Raw genomic sequence first — 17,136 nt, forward strand, 5'->3', positions numbered from 1 at the left:
TGCGTCTTCTTCGCTCCGCGGAAACGAAGAAACTGGAGACCACGCACTCCTCCGTCGGGCGGGAAGGCACTCGCGCATGCGCGGTGCGGCCAACTAGAACTTTCTAGTTAAAAAGGTCCGTACCGGGGCTCCGTCGGTGACGTCACCCATACGTTAAGAATATGCTGCCTGCTTGTCCTGGGATAATTTATTCATCAACCAACCAAACTTCCAAACTTAGTTCCAAGTGTATTCTCTTAGTCAAATCTTCTTTCACATTGAATTACACACTTTTAAAGAAATCAATATCTTCTGTCATAGACCTCAGAAAACACCCTCCTCCGTCCCATATTGGTATGTGTTCTTAACGGGGAGTTGATTGGTGTAACCTCCTCACTGGTCCAGATTAAATTTTAATTAAATTTTCTATTATTTTAAAGGGGGTGGATGTTAGCAGCTATGGTAAGCAAATAGGAGAATAAGTCGTTAGCAACGATTTCACTGTAGAATTTGGATATAGCATTGTACGGTTTTAATTGATGTGATATGTTTTTTCACACAGAGTGGATCCCTGACGAAGCGGCAGTGAAACATGTCGGGTTAAACCGCTGAATCATTCATTTAGATAAATACAATTCTATAATGAATATAAGATTCATAGTACCTTTAAAATAATAGAGAATTTAATTAAAATTTAGTCTGGACCGGTGAGGAGGTTACACCAATCAACTCCCCATTAAGAACATATACCAATATGGGACGGAGGAGGGTGTTTTCTGAGGTCTATGACAGAAGATATCGATTTCTTTAAAAGTGTGTAATTCAACGTGAAAGAAGATTTGACTGAGAGAATACACTTGGAACTAAGTTTGGAAGTTTGGTTGGTTGATGTGCAGTTCCAAGTACTAAGTGTTTGCCTTCATTTATGGTTTATACATAACGCATGTACCTGGATTCTTTCCTTCACCGCGAGAAGGACGGGCCGTGGGTCTGGGGAATTTTGTCCCTTCCAGTGCCTTGGCAGCAGCTGCATGTTGAGCTTTTTTAATACTAGTTCCTTCAGCTTCCCAGTGCTGGTCTCCAAGTGTCAGCTGTACTGTAAACACCTATAAGAGTCACCAGTTACAGGTTGCTTTTAAAATAAGGCTCATCAATTTGTTAATGCTAGAATACCTTAGAAATTTGAGTGCAAGTGTATAATATATGAAAGCTACACATATTAAAGATGAGACTGGCCAAATCTATTCCAATGAAATAAGGAGCTTCATAAGATATTTCAGCAATGAGCAAACATGTTTTATTTTGTCTTTTGTTCAAGACCTATTACACAGGCTGATTAGGTTGTGTTTTGCTTAAAGATATTTGAAGTTTAAAGAAAATAAAATAAAAAATAAGGTCACTTTGTTCAGACATACCTGGTATGTAATCCAAGCAACAACATGTCAAAGTCAAAGAGTTTTTGGAAGACCCATGATCGTTTACTTAAGAGCATTTTTCACTAGCAGAAAATGCATCAGCTCAGATGGAATTCAAGTAAGATCCTTTACTTTTTAAGGGCCAAACAAAGAAAAATTGCTTTTCTTGTCAGAGCCAGAGGGATTGGTTCATATCTTTACTTTTTTTTTTTTTTTTTAAAGACATTGCTGAATAGTCTTCAGTACTACTACAAGTGAAATATGATTTTCTAAACGCATTTAATCCCTCTGTAGTGTTCCCTATCCTGCTCTCAATAGCATCAGATGAATTGGTAAAAAAGGTCCTTCTACCATTCAGACAAAGCTTTTTCAGTAGTCTCTATGGACACTCAACAGCAACTCTTTCCACACTGAACAAGAAATTGCATGCTGATCAACGGAAAACCTATCTATCAAAAAATAACAGACTGCCTAAAATAAGCTAAGTGTTGCTTTCAACTCATTTATCTCTCAGTAAATACGAGGGCTGATTGAAAAGGAATGAGACGGCCTCTTGTTTTTCTTTCCAAGAAGTAGATGTGGCAACGCTGTGCTGGTTCTTGTGAAGCTCATACATTGACATTTCTGAACCTGCAGTTGGACTGCTGCAGTCTTCATTGTTGGGTCACAGCGAGAGGAAGAACTTTGTACGTTTTGTTATGGCAGATAAAGACAACGTGTCTGAGAGTACACCAAAGGTGTGCGATTGAATTTTGTGTTAAACTTGGAAAGAGCGGTAATGAAACTCTTGAAATGTTATGCACTGAAAAAACAATTGGGTGGAAAGAAGTTCTCTTCAGATGATAAAATGAAAAAACACCACAGCCGCAGAGCTAAAAGTGATGTCACAAAACAGTCTATGGCACATCTTTGAATCATTTTTGAAACGCTGTAAAAAATGTACTGAACGTGAAGGATGCTACTTTGAAAAAGAAAAATGTTCAGATCCTGTAGAGTCATCTGATTTTGAATTTAAAACAAACAAACATACAGTCTCATTATTTTTCAATCAGACTTAGTACATATACAGATACACACTTCAGACTAATTCAGGGGTTCTCAAACCTGTCTTTGGGACACATCCAAGCCAGTCAGGTTTTCAGGATACCCACAATAATGAATATGCGTGAGAAAGACCTGCATGCCCTACAAGGGGATGCTGAAAAGGGCACAGCCCAAACAACTTCCTAAATTCTGAGCATTATTTTGCTACTGTAGCTGAAGAATATTATTTTATTTTGCAAAGTGCCAATTTGCAGAATCATAATGCTTTGTTTTGACATTGTTTCAGATCACTGATTAAACCATGTCAACAAGTGTAGAATTTCAAGTGTGGAACTCCAAGCCGTTATGAAGTTTTTATTCCTGCAGAAGAAAACTCCAAAGGAAATCCATAAACATATGATGCCCATCATACTCTACAGTGAAAAAGTGGTGTGCAAGCTTTCAGCGTTGAGGTCTAGGAGGCCTCAAACGGTGTCAACTCCTAAAACTGTTGACCGTCCATGGCCTGATTTTGGCAGATCGACGAATATCGGCTAAAACAATTGCTGAGATACTACAGATATCCAGGGAACGTGTTAGGTGTATAATCCATGAGCAGCTGGGTATGGAGAAGCTGTCAGCCAAGTGAGTGCCCAAATGTTTGAATGCTGATGAGAAACAACATCGAGTAACACTTCCAAGTTGATTCTGCAGTGCTTTCAGTGAGCTGGTGTCAACTTTTTGGAATGTCTAGTTACTGTTGATGAAATATGGTTATACCACTATGAGATTCTGAGAAAAAAACAACAGTGCATGCAATGGCGGCACTCAGGTTCTCCAAGGCCAAAGAAATTCAAGACACAAAAGTCAGCAGGAAAGGTCATGGCCATAATGTTTTGGGATCAGGAAGGTGTTGTAATAACTGACTATCTTCCAAGGGGCCAAACCATTAATGCAGAACACTGCTGTAACTTGCTGTGCCAATTAAAGGAGGCATTAAAAGAGGAGGAGAGGGAAGCTGCGGAAAGGAGGCCTCTTTTTGCAAGACAATGCATCTGCTCACAAGGCTGGCAAACGATGGATGTTTTGATGCATTTGAGGTTTCAGTGCATAGACCATCCCCCTACTTAACAGATCTTGCTCCATCTGACTATTTTCTGGTGATTCAGAGGTGATTGCAGCAGCGGAGCAGTTCAATGACCAGACATCAGTGTTTTTTTTGGAAGGGTTACAGAAACTTCAGACACGATGCGCCAAGTGTGTTGAATTTAGGGGGTAATATTTGGAATAACTTATAAGTTTCATTGTTCCACGTCATTCACTTCTTGGTTGAGCTGAGATCTTTTCAGCTCCCCCTCATACTTCTATTCTGGGCAAATTTTTCTTTCGTGCGTATTCACTGTGGGTATCCTGAAAACCTGACCAGCTAGGTGTGTCCTGAGGACTGGGTTAAAAACCTCAAGTCTTTGGGACACCCTCACTCAGGGTATCCTCAATGAATATGCATGAGAGTGCTCTGCATGTACTGCCTCCATTTCATGCATATTCATCAAAGATACCCTGAAATCCTGATTGGCTGGGGCTACACAGAAAAGTAAATGAGAACCCAAGTCTGGCTCAAGTCCTGTGTCCCTTTCATACCTAACACACTAACACTGTTGCATTCATCTGGAACACTATATAGTGTGGGAGGGGGTGTTTTTATTTTTTGAATAGATTTTTTGGATTGCATGTTACTCTATTATAATCTTTTATCTCCTTACCATGAAACAGCTCCAGGAGCACTCTTATGACAGGCTCAGCAAAGAGTTTAGAGTATTACTGTTAGTAGAGAAGAGAGGTGTTTTTTTTTCTAAAGCTCAATAAAAACTGAATGTGTGCAATGACAACAACAAAAAAGTTCCTGGTATGTTGCAACCATCAACACTAGTAGCATGTCCATAAAATGCTATACCTACTGAAAAGCAAAAGACTAAGAAATCTAGTGCTGCTCAATTACTTACATACAGAGCATTCTCCCAATGGATGGCTATCTTTTCATCTTTCTACCTATTTTAACAATGACTAAGTACTTCACTTAAGTGTATCAGACAGACTGATTTCAAGGACTAATACAATATCCATAGCATCATACTATATTATGAAGACTAGAACACTGCACAAAAGAACAAAGCAGAATTTTGGGGTGCTGAACTTTGGGCATCCCATTTAGGCATCTATATAGATTGGCGCCAGACTTTTGGGTACCCAAATGGCGGCATCTAAAAGCCCTCTTTTTGTTTCTTCACCCTCCCTCCCTCCCTCAGATACAAGATGCTGGGCTAGAAGCAATCCTTATGGTATTCAGAGCAGAAGAGAAATCATAGTTGCCTCAGGGTGCCTGAAGGAGGATGGAACAGCCCCCATATAGGCAGTAATGATTTCCTTGAGCAGCCTCACAGACACTACCTGGGCTGTAAGGACAGTGTACAGGAAAAAAATAAAAATAGAGAGACATACTTTTAGATGCAACCATTTGGGCACCCAAAGGTCATTCATCCGCACATAAGGGATTGTGTACCGAAATTTTTTTTTATTGCTGAGACAAGACAGACTAGATTCAGCTACATAGTCTGATTTGATTATTTTTGTCAGAGCTATAAAGAAATACTGAAATCTATAAGAGCTTGAGTTTAAAATAACCATACTACCCTACACAAGTGCCAACATATTAATATTGCTGGTCAATAGGAGAAAAACAAGCTACAGGCAGTAATGGCAACAATTCAGTCTTAGAAGGCAATGTCAAAAATGGTTAGGTGTCTAGGGACCGAATTCTTAAACTCAAGCCCAGAAACCCACAAAGGTCGAATTCTGGAGATAATCAGTCTGCATGTGTCAGAATTTAACATGTGGACAGATTATCCTAGCAACTAAACATGACTGGGGTCTCTGATCAGAGTTAAATAATCTTGGCTTTTCTACTGGGCGGCACCCCTAGACCTGTTCACATGAGACATTCTTGAACAGAGGGGAGGGGACTAGACAAGGCACATGAGGCTTCACAGACCTCTGCTAAGTAGATTCATAATAATAAATAATACCCACTTGTCTTGGGTGATCTTCTCCCACTCTCTCAAGAAGGCTGAAATCCTGCCAGCGTCCTAGTGGAATGACCTGAGAAGTGGGAGACAAGGAGTCAAAAGCTCTCCTTAAGATTTTATAGGGTATTTAAAAGATCTGGGGAAATGTCTTCTACTGGTGGATCTGCGATCAACAGCCAGTCTAGTGCTTACAAGCAATATCTATAGGCTTTCCTTTCCCCCTCCCCCAAACATGTTTTCCAGGCATAATGGAGTGGGTTAAATATGCTCTGGCAGCCTTAACACTATTATGTAATTAACACTTCAAATAAAGGTTTTTAATCCTACAAACCTCTGGAATCTTCCAGTCAGTCTCAGCTTGATAGTATAATGCAAATTTTAACATTTTTGTTAGGGCAATGTCATTTTCACAGAGCAATACAACTATGTAAAGCTTAGGTTAAAATTAGAATAAGTTTTCTTCATTTTTCTAATAAAACAAAGCCATTGCTGAATAGCACAAATACTTTACAGATTGTTGCCAATCAACACTAGTCAACTTGTATGATCCCGAAAAATAGAATCAAGGCTGCCAAGATATTTTTGAATGAAAAAGTTACTAAATATATTTAGCAAAACAATTCTACACTCTAAAATATTACTATGGCTGCATTTCGTTTAAAAATTTTAATCGTGAATAACTGCACAATTAAAAATAAAAGAAGAATGGAAAACTTAAAACAATATTACATTTATTAATAAATAACCATAAAACAAGAAAAGGAGGGCTATGTGCTCACATACCTGTAAACGTCCTTCTGGCTCTGCCCTTTCCGAGGATTAGGGCAGCATCAGAAGGAACTTATCTAATAGCAAGCACATGGCCAGCAGCTCTCAAGCACTTTTGTAGGACTGTAGGGAGGGGGATAGGAGGGAACAGAGATGCAGTCAAACTCACAGCCTGTGTTAACTGTATCTCTCCTCCCCACCCTCACATTTACACACAGTATTGCTGCCTGCCTGACTGTCCTATAAGTCACAGAGCATGGCAACCAGGCAGGCAGCACAGAGTGTGTGTGTGTTGGGGGGGGGGTCGGAGGAGGGTGGTGGAGAAGAGAGATGCAGTTACATACTAGGACTAGGGGGCATCCAATGAAGCTACTAAATAGATTTAAAACAAAGCAGAGAAAATATATCTTCATACAACATGTAATTAAACTCTGGAATTTGTTGCCAGAGAATGTGATGAAATCAGTTAGAATTTAAAAAAGGTTTGGCTAATTTCCTTAAAATGTCCATAGGCCATTATTGAGATGGCTTTGGAAAATCAATTGCTTATTCCTAGGATAAGCTGCATAAAATCTGTTTTACTACTTGGGATCTAGCTAGGTACTTGGACCTGGTTGGCCACTGTTAGAAACTGGATATTGGGCTTGATGGACCTTCAGTCTGTCCCATTATGGCAATCCTTATGTTCTTATAGGCTATGAGTATAGTACTCTTCCCTCCTGTCCTCCTCCCTTCCCCCCCCCCACCCATACACAACTACACCGAGTGTGTTGCCTGCTTGCTATGCTCTGTGATTCACAGGGCAGGCAACTAGCTCAATCTCATATGGCAATGGGAGCACAGCTGATATCCAGCAGCTGCACTCCTTATCGGCTCCCTGGGGAAAGAGCCAATCAGGTGGCTGTTTGGTTGGCCAACCATGATGAAACATGATCTGAGGAAAGGAGAAGCAATGGTGGCCACGGGCAGGGAAAAAAATCAAATTTATTAACCACAAATAATTTTATCGCAATTAATAAATTAACCTGTTAATCGCACATTAATCACAATTAATGTGCAGCCTTAAAATATTACACAATAGCAAACTCCATTTGAATAAGTTTATACCCCAATCCTGCATGTTTTAGAGATAAATGCAAGGAATGCTAAATGGTAGAGGATGGGGAAACACCTAGGAACCAAAGCCTTGTAACAATTCTGCAATACAGGCTAGAAAGAAATACAACATATCTGTAGCAAAACTCCCTGTATGCAGTTTTATGCACATGAAGAAAGTTATATCTAAAAGTTTAAATTACTAATAGTTAACCCATTTGGAGAAATTGATCCCAAAAGAAATGTTCACAGTGCAACCATTTTAAAATAGCAAGCAGATGGCAAGCCGCTTTTCCAAATATTTACACGCTTATTCTGATTTAAGGTTTACTGAAAACAAGTCCATGATGCCATTGACCATTCTAAGCCCAGAAACATAAGAGATTTTAAATTTGTGATTAAGAATCTTTTTTCTGTTGAATCCTAAGATATGCATCACCTCATGCCCTTGTGCTGAAGGCCTCTAATTTTACGCGACTGCCATGTGAAAATAACATTGTTTGGCTGCAATCTATAAAAGATTGTAGATCTAAAAGTATATTTTTAGTTCTAAAAAAGGTTTTATGGATATTGTCAGCATGACTAGCCATATTTACCTTTGAATGAGCTGGACCTTGTTCACTAAGAAGCTTATACTCAGGCTGAACTTTGTTGAAACGGGCTAACTCATTCACAAGACACATTGGGGTTTTCTCTTTGGGGTTTGCCATGTTAGAAGAAACTGAAAGACATTCAAAGACAAGCAAGATTCTGAGAAGGTCATGTTACAAAAATAGTAAGAAATTTACTGAAAAAGGAATGTTTAAAGAAAAAAAGTCACAATCTAAACCACTCATGTCATGGTTTTTGCACCATGAGACTATAGGATCCCAGCTCCTCATATAAGAGGCACCATTTATACAGTGAACCTGGAATCAAGCAAATAATATCCTGGTTGAACCATACTAAAGCAATACTAGATTCCTTTATGGTTCTCACACATGTATTAGAAGTAAAATTGTATGTTAAATAATTTTAATAATAGTTAACAGAAAAAACAACCGATCCAAACAGTTTTCCTCTCACATTTTCCATCAAATAATCAATTGTTAGCTATATTGCTTCCTCTGATAGACCAATTTACCAAACTACACTTTCAGAACAATTTTAGCTGGCAGCCCTGGTTACAAAATAGACAGCGCTTGTGCAAAATAACTGGGACACTATATTGCTTTAATCCCCCAAGCATAGGACAATATCTTGAGTAATTTGGCTGTAAAATTAGGTCAAAGAAAGATAATACATGTCCAAAGGGTGTTCTTCTACAATAGGGGTGCCCACACTTCCTTGGCTTGCGAGCTACTTTTAAAATGACCAAGCCAAAATGATCTACCAACAGTAAAAAAAACCAAAAACAAAACCACCCCACAAAGCACACTGTATGCAGAGAAAATGTTAATCATCATTTATATTTGGTGTTTTTTTCAAAGAGGTCAAGGCAGATGACTTTAAAATATGCAATGTCACCTCAGTAACAACTATACAAAAATAGACAAATATATCCCTTCCCCTTTACTAAACCGCGATAGCGTTTTTTAGCACAGGGAGCTGCACTGAATGCCCTGCACTGCTCCTGATGCTCATAGGCTCCCTGCGTTAAAAACTCTTATCGCGGTTTAGTAAAAGGGGGCCATAGTGCAAAATATAGAGAGCAGGCATAAATTCGGACACATTTTGATCACTAAATTTAAAATAAAATAATTTTTCCTACCTTTGCTGTCTGGTGATTTCATGATTCTCTGGTTGCACTTCCTTCTTCTGACTGTAAATCCAATAGTTCTTTCTGCCTTTCTTTCTTTCTGCCTCCTGCATGCTTCCTCTCCTCCAGACCTCATTCCATTCCCCAACTAACATCTCTCTCTGTACTTCCATGAGTCCAACTTTTTCTTCCTCTCTCCCTGCCTCTCCCCTTTCTTTCTCTCTCCCTTCCCCCTCCCCTTTCTTTCTTTTTATAATTTTTATTTTAACAAGTTTTATTGAATTCTCACAATGGCAAATACACCAGATAGCCAAATCCCCACCCCAAAACATAAACAGTCATACTGGTATTCTTCAATATAAGGCAATACTATCCAACCCAAAATTTCTCCCCCCCCTTTTTTTTTCTCTCTCTCCCTGCCCCCCCTTTCTTTCTTTCTCTCTCTCTCCCTGCCCCCCTTTCTTTCTGTCTGTCTTTCTCTCTCCCTGCCTCTTCCAAGCCACTGCTGCTGATTTCCCCTTGCTTCCCCAATGCCAGGCCAGGCACGTACAAGCACCGGGCCCACAGCCTTCCCTCCCGATGTGCTGGCCTTGGCTCCCTTCTCACATCCTGGTCCCATGAACAGGAAGTGATGTCAGAAGGGAGCCAAGGCAAGTGGAAGATGGTGCTTGTGCGGCAAAAATTTAAAGAGGTATGTTGGGTGGGGGGGCAGAGAGCAAGTGGAAGATGCTGCTTGTGCCGGTGAACATTTAAAGAGGTACGTTGGAGCGAAGCAAAGAGGAGGAGAGGTGCCGGTCTGCCACCCCCTTACTACGCCACTGGGGAGGAGAGAGGAAAAGGGATGAGATGGTCCTCCTAAGGGGGAGAGGGAAGGGAGATGAAGGAGATGGAGCCCATGGGGAGGAAGGGAGATGAAGATGGTGCCAATGGCGAGGAAGGGCGATGAAGATGGTGCCCATGGCGAGGAAGAGAAGAGAGGAGATAGTGCTCATTGAGGGACGGGGATAGGAAGAGAAGAAGAGGAGAGAATATATGGTACCCATGGAGGGGAGGGGAGGGGAGGTGAAAGGAAACTGAAGATGGTGCCCATAGATGAAGTGGAAGGGAAGAGACAGAAACCAGATAGATACGAGGAGGAAGAAATAATGGAAGGAAAGTTGAATGTGAAAGATATATATAGGGCAAGAAGTGAAGAAGAGGGGAGGAAAGAAAATAAATAGTGAGTTGAGAGGATGCCTTGAAACAGAGTTCAGAGCACAGAGAGGAGCAGAACCAGATACAGGAAACAACATGATTGGAAAAATGAAGTCAAAGGAAGGAAAAATTATTATTTTCAGTTCAGTAACTGAAATATGTGAGTTTTGAGAACTTACATCTGCCGTCTATATTTTGCACTGTACAGGTGGAATGTGAGGGGGACAATTTATGCGATTAATCATGCAATTAAAAATTTTAATTGATGCACAGCCCTACAAAAAACCTTTTTGAATCTAATGTTCTGCTGCTGAAGCTATAGATATAGTTCACATTGACAGAATGGTACTTCAATTACCCAATTCATAATGGGAACAGTTTTCAAAAAAATCACTTGGCTCTAAATAAGGAAGAGGCTTTTACATTGCGTTAACTAATTATATGGTTTGAACAATTGGTTAGAATACTACAGCACTGAGGCCATAATTCTATAAAAGATGACTAACTTAAATTTTTAATTGGCACCAATAATTGAAAGCGCTATAAAAAAACAATTAAGAAATGATTTAAAAAATAAATTAGCCGATAGGCTTCTACCACTTGGAGGTAGGCATTTACTATACACTGAGGCGCCTACTGGCAAGTAGGCACAGCTGAAACAGATTTGGTATTGAGTTTGGGTGTGGATTGACTTAGGCATCAGTATTTTAGGCCAAGAAAAACCCTGGCTTAATATACCTGCTGATGTCTTAAGTTAATTTATTTGCCGTTAGGTGTGATTATACAGACTATGCCTCACTTTGATTGACATATGGCAGGTGCTGCTTTTCTAGGCAGAAATGCCAGCCTACCTTTTTGTTCCAAAGTTCCTTCTAAGCTTCTTCGATCCCTCAGCGTACCAGTTGCTGATTGCCACTCACATGGGAGAGCTCTGTACATCCACCAATCAGGGAGACAGAGCTGGAACTTGATGGCCAATCATAAGCACTTCCTTGTAGAAGTGCTCCCAGATTGGTGGATGTGCAGAGCTCTCCCAGTAGTGATCCTTGTCGTGAGACCTCCCCTCGAGAATCTCGTTGGCTCAAGCATGCCACCACTCACTGCAGCTGTGCAGAGGAGCACAGGAGACACTGGGCAGTATAACTGTGCAGCTCCAGAGCCAGACTACCCTGCATTAAACTGTTTCATCTCAGCAGGTACCAACATTAAATATGTAACTTAAAAAATAAAAAAAAAGAGCGGAGGGGAGAGAATTGCTGCACCAGGCATCTTCTTTCTGTTCATCAAATTCTGCCTTAAATTAGAAATTTAAATGATGTCATCTCTAATGGTAAACTGCTGGATTTTACACAATTGCAACATAAATTTGGGCTTCATAAATCACAATGTTTTCGCTGGTTGCAATTGAAGCAGGCCATTCAGGCGGGGTTCCCTGAATGGAAAAATCTTAATACTCAGTCCAGTTTGGAATTCTTATGTTTTCAGGTGGACTTTCTGGGTCACCAGGCCACACAATGGTATAAATCTATTAGTGATTTGGTTAAAAAAAAAACTAAAAATGGTCTGAGGGATATTTGGAGCATTGAGATTAAGCATCAGATTTCAGCATCTCAATGGCCACAAATTTGGTCTTGGAGAATGAGATGTACAATGTCAGCGTCTATGAGACAAACTTGGTTTTTTTTGTTACATAGAGCTTTTTGGACCCCAGTTAGATTACAAAAATTAAATAGTTCCTTGTCCAATAGGTGCTGGCATTGTAAATTGGAGGTAGAGACTTTGGATCATCTTTTATTCTACTGTCCCCATATCTTAGCCTTTTGGAACTCAATCTGGGATCAAATAAATTGTTTATTGGGAAACCATGCAGCGTTATCTTATGATACTGTGATATTTGGAATGTATATGAGAAAAAAGAGTCAGATATCATCGTGTAATAATAAACTTTTAATGATCATGACTGGAGTTGCCATCCAACATATTACTAATAATTGGAAAGATCATAGTAGGCTGAATTTTAATTTTTGGTGGAATTCATTATGTCACATATATAGAATGGAAAGATCAATAGCGATACAAAATGGAAATTATAATAATTTTATTAAAATTTGGGAGCCATTAACGTCTTTTTGTCATGATTAAATGCCATTTTTATATTAGTTATACACCATATAGTATTGGGAGGGGGGAGGGGTACAAATATAGGTTTCTTATTATGAATGAAGGGCTTTGAGGGAGGGTGGGGAGAGGGTACATTTGTATTTTTAGATTATAATGATAAAGATATGCAAGTGCTCTGATTAATCGTGTTTATTATGATTGTTGTACACTTGATGAAAGTTTTGAAAATGAATAAAGAATTATTTAAAAAAAAAAAAAAAAATCTACTTCTTTGGGATAGCATTTTGTTGACATACCAACCCCACTCGATTGGGGGAGGGAGGGAGAAGCAGTATTGGTTTTATGCCTGTTCTGGCAGATGTCTGACTTTGTTTTGAATTTTCTGTAAAACTCAATTAAAACTAAAATCAAAACTGTCAGAAGTAATTGCTGCTTTTTATGGGGACAGATCATTTTTATGGGGGGACGGAGGGGATTCCTCGCAGGGGATTCTGGTAGGAATGGGCAGAATTCTGGCGGGTACGGATGGGGACGGGTGGGATTTCTGTCTCTGTGCAACCCTCTAGTTCCAGCCTTTGCTCTATGGCAATTGTGACTCAGTTCAGTCCCAAAGAGCCACAAACAGCTCTTGTTTTCAGGAGATATGTGGATGAGATCCATTTGCAACACTCTCTTGGATACCTTGAAAACCAAAACATTTTGGAGCTGAGGTTGACCACCCAGACTCGATGGTAACATCCATTGGTTGGAATTAGGGTGCGCAGGTACCAGGTTCTGGAGGGAATAGGTCAGTGGCTCCTAATCAAGGGCCACTAATATAGTGGCTGGACTAAGGAAGGTTATAAAAAAATAAAAAAAATCAGGGAAGCACTCTGAGTGACTTAAGGTTTAAGGTCTTTGTCTTTACTCCCTCTCCAAGGGTCAACAACAAAGTCAGGTTTTCAGGATCTCTCAATTATGCATGAGAGAAATTTGTATGCATGACTGATTGCTAAGAACCTAACCAACCAGCAATATTTGAGGACTGGGAGTGAAGAACACTGGTTTAAAGCATTGCTACTCAGTAGAAGCTGGTTTCAACTGAGCTAGAAGCCCAACAAGAGCAAAAGGAGTCCAGCAGGTCTAAAACACAATTAAAAAAAGTATGTACAAAGGAGGAAAATATTTTGAAAACAAAACTCTTTTCTTCCTTAGTATAAAGATAAAAACTCAACTTTCTAGCCCATAATAGGAGCTTTATTACATTTGTTTTACAAGTTTCTCTTTTTTTTGTACCATTTTCATTTTAACTCTATATTGGGCATTGTTGCTCAGAAGCAACATGTCTCTTATGGAAGATCTGCAACTTTAAATGGATGTTACTTGGCACTGTTGCTCTCATTCAAGTTACGAAAAGCAGCCGTTTTCACCATCTGCCAACTAAAGGGTTAAATGTTTCTTGACTCTCATCTTCCCTCTTTGTTCTTTTCTTCCCATGTTAATCTCCCACTTTTCTTCTTTTCCCTTTGCTTCCAGCTAGGTCTTCCTCACTAGCTATACAAGGAGCAACCCTGGACTACAGAGGATCCATGTCTGGCTAGCTGCATCCTTTACTACATCAAGAGCTAGCCACAAAATTTTGGAGGATTAGTGTCTGGGATTTGTCCAGCACCAAATGCATAGAATGGAGTGGGAGAGTGGCCTAGTGATTAGAAGTTTCAAGTTTCTTTATTTTTGATATACTGTCTTCAAAACAAATGTCTAGACGGTGTACAATATAAAAAGATTGTAAGGGACAATTAAAATAGGTAAATAAAAGCAATATTTTATCAAATATTAAAAATACTAGACAAATTTGGATTAACGTACATGAGATGGAAGGAAAGTAGGGGAGGGAAAGGTTGTTTAAAATACATCAAAGTAAAATTAATTTAAAAAAGGACGGTAAATGGGGAGTGGCAAAAACATTAGGAGGGGAATCATTTCAAAAGAAGTATTAGATGTTTCAAAGCTTCACATGAATCAAGGAATTAAGAGGCTGAAGCTAATGCTAAAGAACAAAGGCATCTTTAAAGAGGAAGGTTTTAAGTTTGGCTTTGAATTTTTCAAGCGAGTTCTCTAATCGAACATCTAATGGGAGGGCATTCCACAGAGAGGGAGCGGTAACTGAAAAGATGGATTTGTGAGTAGTATCGTAAAATAGTTCCCGTATTGAAGGTATGGAGAGTAAATTTTGATTATTTGGTCGGAGGGTTCTGGGTGATGAATAATGGATCAAGAGTTTATCTATGAACGCTGGTTGGTTAGAGTTTTTTGTTTTAAAAGTGAGGAGTATTTTATAGGAGAGACGATGAGTAATAGGTAGCCAATGTGCTTTGTGGAGGAGAGGGGTGACATGGTCAATTTTTTTTACATGATAGATTAATTTAACAGCAGTGTTTTGCAATAGTTGTAGAAGACGGATTTCTTTCTGGGTTATACCTTGATAAATCTCTAGTTGAAATTAATAGGGAGTGAATCAGGATATTAATTGAGGAGGGATCAAGAAAAGAAGAAATAGAATGGATGAGCCTAAGCTTATGAAAACATTTCTGCATAACTGCACTAACTTGTTGATGAAAGGTGAGGTCCTTGTCTAGAATGACTCCAAGAAGTTTAACGTTACTATCTGTTTGAATTGAATACATAATAATAATAATTTTATTTTTATAAACTGCCTAACCAAAAAATGGTTTAGGCTGTTTACAACAAATAAGCACAAGTCATACAGTGGAGAGTAATTTTAAAAGGAAAAAATAATTCAAAACAAAATACAATAAATAAGAATTGGTCCTACAGTAGAAAATATGATTTAAAAGAACCAGCTATACAACAAATAAGAACCAACTATACAGTAAAAATACAATTTAAAAGAAGATACATTGCATGACGGAAGCATAGAATTATTAAAAGAAACAACCAGTTAGGACACAAATTTTTCAAACAGTTGGATCTTCAATAGTTTTCTAAAATCAAGATAAGAAGAGGGTCCTAGCATACTTTTACCGAACCAATCATTCAATTTGGCAGCTTGAAAAGAAATCTTTTGTAACAACATAATTTAGTGGAAGGAAATGTAAACAGACAAACTCTGCATGTGACCTTATTTGGGTGGTTCAAAGAAAAATGGGAAACAAGGTATCACAAATGCAGGCAAACTTAAACAAAACTCTGGCCTCAATTGGCAGCCAGTGGAGTTTCAAATAGATTGGAACGGCTGCCTCAGCACCCTGATGATGTGGGTTTGAGCTCTAAGTCACTCCTTGTGACCCTGAACAAGTCGTTTAACACACTGTTGCCCCAGGTATGGTAGATAGATTGTGAGCCTGCCATGACAGATAAGAGAAAAATACTTAAGAGCACCCAAATATACAAACCACCTTGATGGTTTTGCGAAGGGCAGTATATAAGTACCTTAATAAACAAGCATAAATAAAATACTGCCTACAATGAATAAGTTAATCCAAAAATAAAAAAGACAAGCATTTTTCATTTCCCACCATTGTGTGGCAACTTACCTGCAGCTGCACTGGTGGATGTAACAGACGCAGAGGGTAAAGCAGAATTCTGTATAGGTCTACCTGCATTTTCCGAGGGCAGCAAATTGGTAGTAGAAGGAATACTCAGCAAAGGCTGGGAAACAGGAGATTGCTGGTTCTTGTTCAATACATGGCTCCCGGAGAGAGCAGCAGATGTATTCTGTACTTGAGACATGTTCACGTCCAACCAAAGCAAACTATTGCAGGTAAACAGCTTTTAGTGTAGATCAGTGATGTGGAACCTAAAAGGCAACCTAGAAAAGAAATGCAAATACATTAGAACAAGAGAGTAAAGGCTAATTACTAAATAGATTCCAGTTAGCAACACTATGAAGACTATTCATTTGCTAGTAGATTTGCAGTTTAGTTTGCAAACTCCACTGAGAAATAGTTTGGGCTTTAAAAATGTGAACTATTATCAAAAATAAGTATGTGTTGAGAAAACATTTTCACAGGAACCATGTAAAACAAAGTAGCATTTGCTAAAAGTATACGAAGTTTTATTATAATAGTTGCATTATGATATTTTTAGGTTTATTCTCCAAATCTCTTCAAATAATCCAATATTACTGGCTTTTCTTTTTTTTTAAAAAAAGCAGCCACAATACAAGGAACATGAAATTTCAGCTACTACCAATGAATCCAAGATCATCTTTTTTTTTTTAGGGGGGGGGGGCAACTTAACCCTGACCACACTGTCATCTACCATTTAGAAGTCCAGACCTTTACTCTGAAAAGTTTCTTCTGCATGTCCTCAGTAAAAAAGAGAGGCAAAGAATTTAATTTTTCTATTTCCTTACCATCCCTTAGCACTTCTTGGTTTTCTAGCAGTTCCGAGGACTCCAGACAGGCTGAGGGGGAGATACGATTGAAGTCTACAAAATCCTGAGTGGAGTAGAACAGGTACAAGTGAATCGCTTTTTCACTCCATTAAAAATTACAAAGACTAGGGGACACTTGATGAACTTACTGGGAAATACTTTTAAAAACAATAGGAGGAAATTTTTTTTTCACTCAAAGAATAGTTAAGCTCTGGAACGCATTGCCAGAGGTTGTGGTAAGAGCGGATAGCATAGCTGGTTTTAAGAAAGGTTTGGACAAGTTCCTGGAGGAAAAGTCCATAGTCTGTCACTGAGAAAGACATGAGGAAGCTACTGCTTGCC

At 39.0% G+C, this 17,136-nt stretch overlaps 1 protein-coding gene across 1 annotated transcript in view; it reads right to left on the reverse strand.

Annotated features, from left to right (window-relative positions):
• The window catches only part of STAU1 (staufen double-stranded RNA binding protein 1), a 97,275-nt gene that overhangs the window by 68,998 nt on the left and 11,141 nt on the right, over positions 1-17,136 (reverse strand). Inside the window, 4 exon segments of the mRNA XM_033963573.1 lie at positions 929-1,085; positions 5,505-5,573; positions 7,960-8,084; positions 15,953-16,227. Coding sequence (XP_033819464.1) covers positions 929-1,085; positions 5,505-5,573; positions 7,960-8,084; positions 15,953-16,148 — 547 coding nt within the window. The 5' untranslated portion in view covers positions 16,149-16,227.

The sequence above is a fragment of the Geotrypetes seraphini genome, chromosome 11 (assembly GCF_902459505.1).
Source record: "Geotrypetes seraphini chromosome 11, aGeoSer1.1, whole genome shotgun sequence".
Classification (NCBI taxonomy): domain Eukaryota; kingdom Metazoa; phylum Chordata; class Amphibia; order Gymnophiona; family Dermophiidae; genus Geotrypetes; species Geotrypetes seraphini.